The 12,249-nt window shown below is 26.1% G+C and overlaps 1 protein-coding gene and 2 non-coding genes across 3 annotated transcripts in view; 2 read left to right on the top strand and 1 right to left on the bottom strand.

Moving 5' to 3' along the window:
• Positions 1 to 12,249, top strand: part of LOC129613936 (beta-1-syntrophin) — a 169,786-nt gene that overhangs the window by 108,424 nt on the left and 49,113 nt on the right. Inside the window, exon 5 of the mRNA XM_055528281.1 lies at positions 11,869 to 12,089. Within this exon, the coding sequence (XP_055384256.1) occupies positions 11,869 to 12,089 (221 nt within the window). The remainder of the gene's footprint in view (positions 1 to 11,868; positions 12,090 to 12,249) is intronic.
• Trnaf-gaa (transfer RNA phenylalanine (anticodon GAA)) lies at positions 61 to 133 on the bottom strand. Its single transcript has one exon. It is a non-coding gene; the product is annotated as a tRNA-Phe (tRNA).
• Trnaw-cca (transfer RNA tryptophan (anticodon CCA)) lies at positions 732 to 803 on the top strand. Its single transcript has one exon. It is a non-coding gene; the product is annotated as a tRNA-Trp (tRNA).

The raw sequence follows: 12,249 nt of genomic DNA, 5'->3' as shown, positions 1-12,249 counted from the left end.
CACATGTATTTAAAAAAAATAAAAAAATAAATTTCTGTTAAAAAAAAAAAAATTGTTGAATGCCGAAACCCGGGATTGAACCGGGGACCTTTAGATCTTCAGTCTAACGCTCTCCCAACTGAGCTATTTCGGCACATAAAAATCTGTTGCCAATTGTTCTATTTTTCTTTTTTCACTTTTATCTGAATAAACTTTGAATTCTAAACTTTTTTTAAAATGATCGCTCATAATTTATTATAAAAAAGCAAAATACTAAATAAAAAGCTTTTGGCACTCCTCAGTGTAAAAGTTTTCAATTAGATTTTAGCATTTCAATTTGAAACTGAACTTTTTATGCAGTCTAAATATAAATATTTGATAATCGATTTGTATTGTAAATTTGTTGTTAACTTGATAAGAAATAACAATTCACAATGTAAAATTCTTGGTATGTTGAAAAGCTGACTAATTTCACCACGAAAATAGTTACTGTAATCATATGAAAGATATTTGAAAAAAATAACATTTCTGTTATGTAATATGTTATGTTAGTACACGCCATGATTACTTTTTATGTTATATGTTTGTTCTTGTGTACATGTACCTTTTATTTATTTATTTTTACTTAAATTTTTTGCTCTTTAGTAAATCACGCGAAAATCAGAATATTATTCTTTTTTTTCGAAAAAAGGAAAGACAAACAAAAAAAAATTTTGTGGAAAAAAATTTATCTTTGGTGAACTTTGTAACAGGACTCCGTGGCGCAACGGTAGCGCGTCTGACTCCAGATCAGAAGGTTGCGTGTTCAAATCACGTCGGGGTCAATTTATTATTTTTATTTTTTTAAGTGAATAATTGTTTTTTTTTTTAAATTTTGGATTTACATAATTTTTGAACACTCGATTATTGAGGGTGGAAAAATTTGTATTAATCATAAAAAATGATAATTAAATGATATAGTCGGGGAATGAACTGGATGGTAGTAATGGAGTAGCTATAATATTAAATAAAACCATTAGAAAATCTCTAATAAGTTGGAAACCAGAACAGAATTTTAACAGATAGACGTGAGAAATCGAAGGGGCACTGATTTTCACAGCGATCTTATTCTACTGATAATATAATACGTACCAAATCACAACATGAATTCACTTCAATTCAAATAGCTATCAATTTAATTTCTCAATATTATTATTTATCGTGTCGAATGGATTATAACAATTATGTTATTCACCAATAAGTGTAGAATTCCACCGCATAAACAATGTGTATAGTTTGCAACATTTAAGAATATTTTATGCACATAAATCAATATATACATATGCAATTAACTATGATACACTTATAACTACTTATGAGACCATACGTTTCAAAAATATCTATTGCATTAATAATTAGATTATTAATTTAATTTTTGCTCAAAAGCGATTTTATATGCACATACAAATGTTTATATGTAAATATATAAATTTGAGGACGTTTCATTCAGCTTGCCCTTGTGGCATTATGGTAATTTTGTACAAAATTTATTTACCTTTTCATTATATGATTATGAAAGATTTATAAATATATTCATATATTGTACATAATTTATATTAATTTAAGAAATTATTACACAGATGTATAAACATTCATAAATATGTAGATATTATATAATTTAGGGAAGCCTATAGGCACCTATAAGTTTATTTTAAAAGTCAAGTTATTACTTTATTTGAAATAAAGATTTAATTTGTTATACATAATAATATATTTATTTTTTGTCATGTACTCGTACATTATTCATAATACAAGGTGTAACTTAAAACAAATATGGCAAATTTACTAGTCTTCTTTGTTGAAGTTATGGTACTTTTAAAATGCTGGAACAAATGAAAATGTCAAAATTTCTTTAATGCAAAAATTCAACAAAGTTATGTCACGATTGAGAACTTACAAATGTATTTATTTGACGTTTAGATGCACCATAAATCACTGTTCCAATGTCAATTTTCTAACTCAAATATCGTATACAATACTGTAGTAAATTGGAAATGTATTAATTTATGCTGTTATGGAAAACAATAAGCTGAGTTATAACTAGTGTTTTTGAAGCCATCACATTCAAACCTTACTTTTTAATAATTTGGTATCAGTACATGGGTAGAACAGCAGCCCTTACTTTACGTAAACAAAAGGTTAATACAGGACAATTCTGTTCTAACAATGGGTATAAAAAGAATACGCCTAAATGTATTCCATAACCATATTGTAGGAGCACCATCGATTCTCGAACACTCCGTATACATATAATGTGATTCATAATTTTGCAATAAATTATCTAAAAATTTTTCATCTTATCTATATTATGTATAAGACATTCCTTTACTTTACAAAAGTACTTATAACAATATGCTATGGTTTATGCGGTGGAATTGCATTATTACTAATGCATATCTGTATTTAACACGCGAATATAGACAATCTTATGATATATATAGAGCACAAGTACATAACTATGTACGCAACCCTATACACGTGTAAATATTATTTTCCAAATTTCATTAATTTCCCATAAAGAGAAATTATTAAACTTTAAATATTTCCGCATATACATTAATAATAATACAAAACTAATTAAAACTCAATGAAATTTAATGGAATCACATTAGAATTCCAATTTGAAGTTGAAAATTCTAATTTGAAAAGTTTTAATATCTACCTTTTATTTTTAGTTCTTTTTTTTCTGTTTTTAATATAAACGAATATTTAAATTAAATAACCAATATAAAAATGTTTTATATTTTTCTCACTTTTGTTTTTTAAGAAGAGCAAAACTTTTTATTAGAAAAAAAAATTCACTATACTCAACCTTTAATTAAAATATAAAAACAAGCAAAACAAAAATAAGAAAAGAAAACTGTTATTTTTCCATGACTGTCAAAATAGTCTGGCAGGAAATTTTCACCATTATTTAAAAATTTTTTTTTTTTAATAATTAAAAACTTTATTATATCAATTAATTTTCCTATATAAGGTTTCTTGTTGTAATTCTTTCCCTCTTCTTGCTTACTCTTGATTATATTGCGATGGTAACACATTTCGCATGCCGACTTTTTGGTGGAAATGCTCTTCTCCGTGGTATGGAAGCGTAAATAAACTATGTTTAGAGATGTCGGTCTGTCGGTCTGTGCATACAGTCGTATATTTCAAGTTTCACTGAAGAGATTTTTATGAAAATTTATATATGAGTATACTTTGACATGTCAGGCCTCTTTTGGTTATGTCAGGCTTCTCAAAACAGACATATTTAACGGGCCGGTTTTATATAATTTTTATGATATTATTCAATCGCTTAACTATAAATTTCGTTTGGCAGTACAAGAAATCATTTAACTTTTGGAAGAAATCAGGCATCACCGACTGAACTTTTACTGCAGTCCAAATTTACATTTATGATTATATACAGAGAAACAATAAACCAATTGTCTTCAAATTTAATATTTGAATTCGGGGTGTCAAGTCAATTGAACTAATAAATTTTTTTTGGGAATATTAGGGCACGGAATCACGATTAGAGGAAGATTTTACGTTTTATAAGATATCCAAGGAAATAAAGACGGAATTTTTTTTGAAACTAAATATTTAAATTTTGGTTGCTACAGGAAGTAGTTGTCTTACTTTTCAGGAAATTCCGGTAGCATAAAGCGAATTTCTACTAAGAGACAAATTTATATTTTTCTAGGTATGTGAACTATAAGTTTACTAGCGTCCATAAAATTTGATAGAAGTGATTTAAAGGCATTTTCATAATCTTATGCAAAACTCCCTCTAAATTGTGCAATGCACGTTGCGATCGGTTATGTGCTAGCCCCATCTGATTTTTTTTTTAACTTTAAATTACTCATTTAATATTCCTTCCAAATATAAAATGAGCGAACAGAAATTATTTCCTCAATTTGAACATCCTAGTTTTAATTTTTTTTTTGTTTTTATTTTATCTTTTATTATTTCTCTCTCTATATTCATGAAATCATAATTTCTCGTCGCCGCCATTTAATTCAGTCTTTTAAACATGAATAGAAAAATTTAAATCTATATTTTTTTTTTGTAAAAAATTCATTTTCAAATAGAAGCATGTGTGTGTATTTGTTCCTATTTTATACTGCATAGAAATCTCTTTTAACAAAATTTCATAAAGACTTTTGTAAAATTAATTTTTTTTTTCTCATAGGTGTATACGAGTGTAAGGTATAAAATATAAAAAGTAACACCGAAAAAAAAGCCTAATACGTAACCTTACCTCACCAAAAAAAAAAAAAACAATCTGTCTGTTTTAATTTCTTTTCCAGAGAAAATGTACGAAAAAAGAAGGGAAAAAACTAATTACTAAAAAGAAAAGGGGTTTTTGAAAATTATACAATGATAAAAGATTTTCATACAAAAATTTTACATAAACACATACATAGCTGATACCCATACAATATTATATGTATAACATATTACATTACATATTAATTCTGTACCTATTCTCAATATTCTTATATAAAAATTATGTAGTAATAATATTTTAGGATATGATAACTCAGGGAGGAAGTGGTACAGGATGTCGTGACTATACAATAAAAGTTTTAGAATCAAATATTTGGAAATTGTTGAATCATCAAAAATTGTTTTTATTAAACTTGTATTTAGCTGTGTTTTTTTTCAAAATAGCTCAAAAGTTGTTTTGTCTAAGAAATTCAAAAATTACTTTCTTTAAATATTAAAAGTAAAAATTTTTTATTTTAAATTATTTTTTCATTTAATTTCATCAATTAGTTTAATTAAATATTATTATAACTTTTCCTAATAACATAACTGTGTTCGTTATAACATTATGTACGATATAGAGTCTTCTCTTTCAGAATTTAAAGTGCTAAATTATTTTATAAATTGCTTATTAAGTGATATTAATTAGGTTAGAATAAATAATATAACTATAACAGTTGCCCGGACTTTTTGCACTCTAAGAAATTTGTGTCTCTCTTTGGACCAGGGAGACGAAAGCGTCCAGATTTGAGGCTGTTGTTGGGTGTCTTCACTGTCTCTCGATGGTCTATTTGAAGATGATGGGCACGGCGGGGGCCGAGGTCTGTCGTTTATGCCTGGAGGAGGACGAAATGATAGAACATTTATTATATGAGTGCGAAGCAATTGCCCGCCTGCGACTAGTGTAAATGGGGATGGGAATCACAAAAGATCCTATGGGTCAACGGGAGAAGGGCTTAAGAATCTCGGTCCCCGAGAGAAAAAAAGGGTCTACTATCAAGAATAAATTAAAATAATATAGCAACATCGAAGAACGAGGACTACCATTCAAATAAGTAACTTATTAATTATACAATTAAAAGTTACTTATTTGACAAAAATTGACACAATTTCTGTTAAATTTATTCTAATATCGAAAATGTTAAATTAGATATTGAACTAAATTGAAGATCACATATTGAACTTATGGCTACGTACTACACAAAAAATAGTTCCTATAACACATAGAATCTATATATATCTGTTATACAAAACAGTTTATATAAATGAAGTTATTACGTATACATCATACAAATGCATATATCTTTTATATTTTAGTGTAAATTTTATCCTAAATTAGTATCAATCCAATTAAAAACATTCCATTTTACATATTCCATACATCCCCATAATATATAATATACGTACATATTTTCTATATACTTCCCTTAAGTGAGCTCTTTGTGTAATTGGAAAAAGGGGACATTTTTTTTTTTTAATTTATACATATTTAATATTTGCTTATAAAGTACTTTTGCTATTACATATGTGTGTGTATATATATAATTACTCTGGAAAATTAGGTAACATTAAGTTCTTTTGTTAATTTTTTTCTTGTTTTTTTTTTGAATTTCACTTTGATATAATTGCTGTTAGGGAAAGGGTTAAAAGAGGAAGAGCAATAGTTTAAATAGTTTTTAATAATTGTACAATATACTGTACATAGATAAGTATATATATTGATGACTTAAAACTACTTCTATACATATAAGAGTGTAATGGAAGGATGTTATAACAAAAGAATATTGAATTATTTTATAATTGTATTATAATTAAATAAGCATTACTTTTAAAAGTTTTACCGTGATCTTAAAAATTTTGTTTTGAAATATTTAGTATTTCGATACTACAAAAATAAAGGCTAAAAATTTCAATTTATTCAGAAATGAAGGAGGCTCTTATTTTGTCTATGTAGAGATTACGAAATGGTAACAAGAGTTATCATCAGGCTGTAATGACTAACTCGTATTTTAAAATTTTATCAAAGATGCTAAATTTTACAAACTTTTAATACAATTAAAAATTTTGCATTTTATACCCTCATAATCTCGTTATAAACTCTTAAAACTTTTATTTTTGTAAAGGTCCACATGTTATTATTTATATTGCATACAACTACTTATGTATTTGAAGAAATCTTACTCACATAAGATGGGGTACGCATAAAAGTATAATATTGATGATTTCACTAGATCAGCTTCTAAAGTTTACTCTTGTTTTCTTAATTTTTCGCTAAATTATTTTAAATTTTACGGTTTGATTTTCTTTTTCATTTGCATTTTTATCATTTCTTTTTTTTTCATAATTTTGCATTTCTTTTTATTTATTAAAATTATGACCCAGATTAACTCTTTGTGACGACATTGTATTTAGTAAAATTACAATAAACATAGTTATAACTATAAATGAATTTATATAGATAAAGTTCCTTTATACACATTAAAACATTCCGGACATTATGCATGCAAGTTTTATTATAAAAAAAAGTTTTCTTATTTTCATGTTGGACATTATTATAGATATGTGTAAAGGAAAGTGTTAAAAGAAGTGAAATTTTAAATTTAATACATAAATTATGACTATACATATAATTCTAAATTATTACTACATATTTCTAGAGTTGGGATTAATAATAAAATTACTATAATTATAAAATTGTAATTGTAACATAGTATATTAAAGCCATTATGTAATATTTGACTTGATTTTCACAATAAAATATTTTAAAAATTGTAAACCTCTTCCAAAAGGCTAATGTTTTGCATTGATTTAGTCGGGAATTTTTATACATAAAAATTACAGTGCATGTACCAGAATGAAATTTTCCACTGCCGTTACCAAATACAATCTTCAAGAATTTACGAACAAAAACTGTATTCCAAAATCGCAAAATAATTCTGAGCTAAAGCAAAATAATTGCTTACGTATAGATTTATTCATACCTTTTACATTTATTCATACCTGACGGGCTGTCTGTGAATTTCCACCACGCTATAAGTTTATAATGGAGTTACGAGCAAGGGAGGGATTTTTCATATTTTGGAGAGATTGGAGAGTTTTTAGAAATTTTGGAGACTTTTATAGGTAACTGCTGCCAAGGTATGGAATAAAACAAAAATGAAGATTAATAATGTTTACATTATAAACATATTTTTTTTTCCGATGTTTTCCAAAAATTATGCATGGGAAGATCGACTTCACGTGGAACTGTTTAAAAAACTTTAATTATCAAATGAAAATCTTAAACAATGCCAAATTCGAAATTGTTTTGCAAACTTCTCAGTTTAAAATACCTTACCTATACCTTAATTAGTTCTCCTGTATTAAAGATAAATTGTCAATTATAAAAGTTCAAAAATTAAGCCCTTTGTTTTTTAAAAAAATAATATATATTGGTCAGTGTAAATAAAAAAAATTCTTAAATAGTGTTATATACGATAAAATTAGAACGGTGTAATTGAAAGAGCATTATTATTATTCATATACAGTAAAATCGCATTAAAAAGTCGGAATGCATAAAATTTAATTCATGATAATTATTACGTTTTCAGGTCGGCGACATATTACACTTTTACATGTGTGTATATGTATAGACACACATACATACAGGTATACATCCTATTTTAATATTATATAGAATTGCAAGAACATAATATCAGAATGAATTTTTTTTATATTATCCTTGCAATGTCGTTGATAATATTGTATAAATTATAAAGCAAAGCTAAAATAAATGAGGATGCATTAAGAAATATTTTATTTTGTGTTTATTTATTTCTGTTTTGTTTTTTATATTTTATACATTATTCCCTTTTTATATTTTGAATTAGGTGGAAGCGTTAGAAATTCATAAGTCTTGACTATATAAGAACAGAAATATTGTATCTTTTCTTTTGTACTCATATTACCTTTATAAATTATGTACCTGTAACAGAGAAAAAAAAAGGAAAAGAAGAAAAGCAAAGTGCAAAAAGAAAGGAAAAACCTAAATACTGGTAGCATAACTAAATGAAAAAGAAAAATCCTTTTGGTCCTTTAATTTATTATTTCATTTCAGTTTTTCACTTTTTCTGATTTTAAGTCTTGCTATGTATGTATTTTATTATTATTTATTAATTTTTTTTTCGTTTGGCTTTGTTTGTCATAATCTGTATTCTCGTACTCGCTCCATAGGGTAAATTGTAAAGATGGGGATATTTCGTTTTGTTTCCTGAGCTTTTCGTGTTTATGGCAACTATTTGAATTCAAATATGAGACAACAACAATAAACAAAAATTTAGAAAATTTTGCTGTTTCTTAGTAATTTAATAATAGTGTGTCAGCTTTTGTATATCAAACACACTATTAAGCGAATAGTGTGGCATTAATAAGTATTCTTGGAAAATCATTACGTTACAAAATTGACTGTAATCTTCGACTGTAATCGCTGAATAGTTATGAGAAGGTCGAGACTAGTACAAGGTGAGAATACCGATTATAAACTAAGCTGTTCTCTCTTTTCCTGTGCGTACTTGCTATTATACTATATGTCACTTCTTAGATATTATAGCAAAATGTCACTTCTCATTGAAACCCGAAATTGGCCGTATTTTGGGGTGTCCTATTAGTTACTATCTTCAATAAATTTACAAAAATTTTCAATGCAACGTTATTTTACGGGAAAATTTTCAACTAACATTTTTTTTTTGTATTTTCATTTTAAAGAAATAACCAAGAGAATAAATCAGTTTTTGCTCAGAGCTTGAGATGATAATATAAAATTACAATAACAATAACAATAGAAGAAAAATTTAAAAACCAAAAACTGAATACAACAGTATAACATTTGCTTACAATTTTCCGGTAAAATTGTTGTTATACTTGATGTATGATGAGAGTACAAATAAATAAGGCAACAATAGAAATTCATTTTCCATTGCAAAGAGGGACTGAAACAAATCATTTTGTTCTTTTATACAAAATATAAAATATGTATAAGAGAACATTATTGTCTTTGTCTGCATAATGTTATATATATGTGAATGTTATAATCAGAGATAAAAAGAGTTTTAGATACACGAGTATGTTAAGCTTGAAATAATTATATTTATAGTAAATTTTTAGTTTTCATTTTTCAATAAACTTAAAAGAAGAACCAAAAAAAAAATGTGGAGTAAAAACTCATTCATTCTTATTTCTTTAGAAATTGCAATTGTATATATATACATATTGTTGTTTGAATATCTAAAATACTTGTATATAATAATATTTTAGAGTAGTCATCATTAAGTGACAAATTATAATTTAAATAATATGAACCCTTTGTATATGCTCGTAGTAAAGTAGAAGAAAGCGCTTCTCATTTTTGATGTTATGCAACTATATTAAAAAATGTATTTTATATTCATTTTAAAGTTTATAGTCCAAAAGAGATTTAAACTTTTTGTTTTTGAAAAACAAACAAAAAAAAATTTCCTAATAATAAAGATGGAGGAGGAAAAACAAAAATATACCTTGTAATATGGAATTTGCGTATAATATTATAGTAGTATATGTATACGTATGTATATAATTATACATATAGAAAAAAGAAATATAATTCTTAAAGGAATATTTTGAAACAAAAAACTTCATTTTTCAAAAAGGATATACATATATGTACAGGATGTTTTCTATAGTATGGTGCATTGGCATATAATAGTGTATAAAACTTTGTTAGTGAGGAAGAAAATTGTTCCAAAAAATAGTCCTCTGTCGTAACCGGTTAAAGAAGTAAGGACTTTTAAGTTTTATTACCAAAATTAAGGAACGCATGTCAGATTTTCTGAAATTTCGAAAATTTTGGATAGCTGTCATATTACGTCATTGAAATATAGCGTTAATTCAAAACAATTTCAAAAAATAGTCTTTTAAATGATCTCATATGTGAACTAAAAGTGATACAAGGTTCGTTGCATGCTTGTTAAATAGCCTACTGCACCACCTTTCTGGTGTACATTTAAAAGTACCGTTATATTTAACACAGCCAAAATTATACCCTAATTTTAATAAAGTTGGAAAACTGTTAACAAAACTGATTGCAATATAGAAACCTTTTTTTTATGCTAACAAATATCTACACGCTGTTATGTATTTCTACTTACCACTATAGGGTACACTCTGTTTAAACTACAACATTTATTATCTTAAATAACAGTCATTATTAAAAATTTAAGGATTCCTTTGACAAAACAAAACAAAAACAAAAAAACATAAGAATAAATTCCTCTTGAGAATTTTTTAATACTAAACGTTGTACTTGAAAAAAAAAAAGAAAACAAAAAAAAAATTCAAGTAGTTCAACACTTGAAAAACTTCATAAATTATTAAACTATAAAGTTGGAAGGTTATTCATATTTTTTAAATATAAAATAATAATAACACACTGAATGACAATAAAGGTAAAATGAAGAGTTATGTAAACATTCATAAAGGAAAGTTATTAATATCAGGATTTTTAAAAATTTAATGAATGCTCATTTTTTTCCCCCAAAAACATTGATGAAAACCTTACATATAGAGTCAAATATAGTGGTGAGTTTTAAAATAATTAAAAATTGAAAATTGGAACTAAAGTATAAATTTAATGTTAAATTAAGTTATTAAATGTTATGGACCATCTTATGATTCGCACAATTTCTGCAATTTAAGTAAAAATCAGATCACAATCGGAAGCGTCATTTGCAAGAAGTAACCAACGTGAAAAAAGTGTATATAACGTTCGGCGACCGTGATGAAGTATAAAAATAGGCTGTATAAGTGTCAATAATTTCACTAAATAGGTGAAGGTTCACCTATTTTAGGTGGATGCGCGTCTTTTTTAGTCACACAATCAGTGTAGATTCAAACCTATTTCAAACGCAAACCATTTAAACTTTTTAGTATAGAATTGTTATATTATAGTATTATTGTCTTGTTACTTGTCTTTTGTTTAGCTATTATACCATCACTGCGGTGGCCCGACAAAATTCTGTTGCATTTCTAATAAGCTTTAAGAAAACGATCATTCCAAATTATTTCAAGCATATTCCGTAAAAATATTTTCATTTTATAGAAATATTGCTCAGTGAAATTATTGGTAAAAACAAAATGTTGAAAAATTGTATATGGAATTGATTCAGTAGTCACTTAGCATATTTATACTCTTTATGAAACTTGTCGCGTATATAAAATATTAAATTGAATAAAATATAGAGAATTCATCTGTAAAATTCACTTTATTTTAACAAGATGTCATATGATCATTTCAATTATGCTCAGTTGATAGTTGATATTTATGTCAAGGACTTGACGACAACCACAAAGATATGACAAAAACAGTTTTAAACTGTTAAACACATTGACTATGAGATTTAAATAAAAAAAAAAATTGGATAAATTTACAATTTTTTCTACCAATAACATTTAAAATTTCATGAGGCCTTTTCTTTTGTTCTTTTCATTGCTCATAGAAATGCTAGTTATAAAATTCACACATATATAAAAATTATGATTTTCTTAACTTTTTATACTATAATTTTTTTTTACTTTTTCTTTTTCCAGAAAATCGTTGCATCGAATTACATTCACCTGATGGTATCCATTCATGCATATTACGTGCAACTGATTCTCAAGAGGCATTGATCTGGTTTAATGCACTACATTCAGCTATGGGAAATAGTACACAAAGAGCACTTAACGATGCAAATCGTGCACTTGTCAACATAATTGGAGAATTAAAACACATTGGTTGGCTTAGTCGAAGAATAGGTGGAAGTGATCAGGTATATGTTATATATATTAAATTTTTTTATTATAAAATATATTGTATATAGGTGGGAGAGTTAGATAGAGAAAGATAGAAAGAAAATGTGCAAATTATTAAAAAGCAATGGAACACTTAAAACAGGTTCTTTTTATCTTTTATTTTTGGTTAAATATTTT

The sequence above is a fragment of the Condylostylus longicornis genome, unplaced genomic scaffold (assembly GCF_029603195.1).
Source record: "Condylostylus longicornis isolate FDR11 unplaced genomic scaffold, ASM2960319v2 ptg000098l, whole genome shotgun sequence".
In the NCBI taxonomy this organism is placed as follows: domain Eukaryota; kingdom Metazoa; phylum Arthropoda; class Insecta; order Diptera; family Dolichopodidae; genus Condylostylus; species Condylostylus longicornis.
Note: the sequence above shows the minus strand (reverse complement) of the source record. Positions and strands in the feature narration are given on the sequence as shown.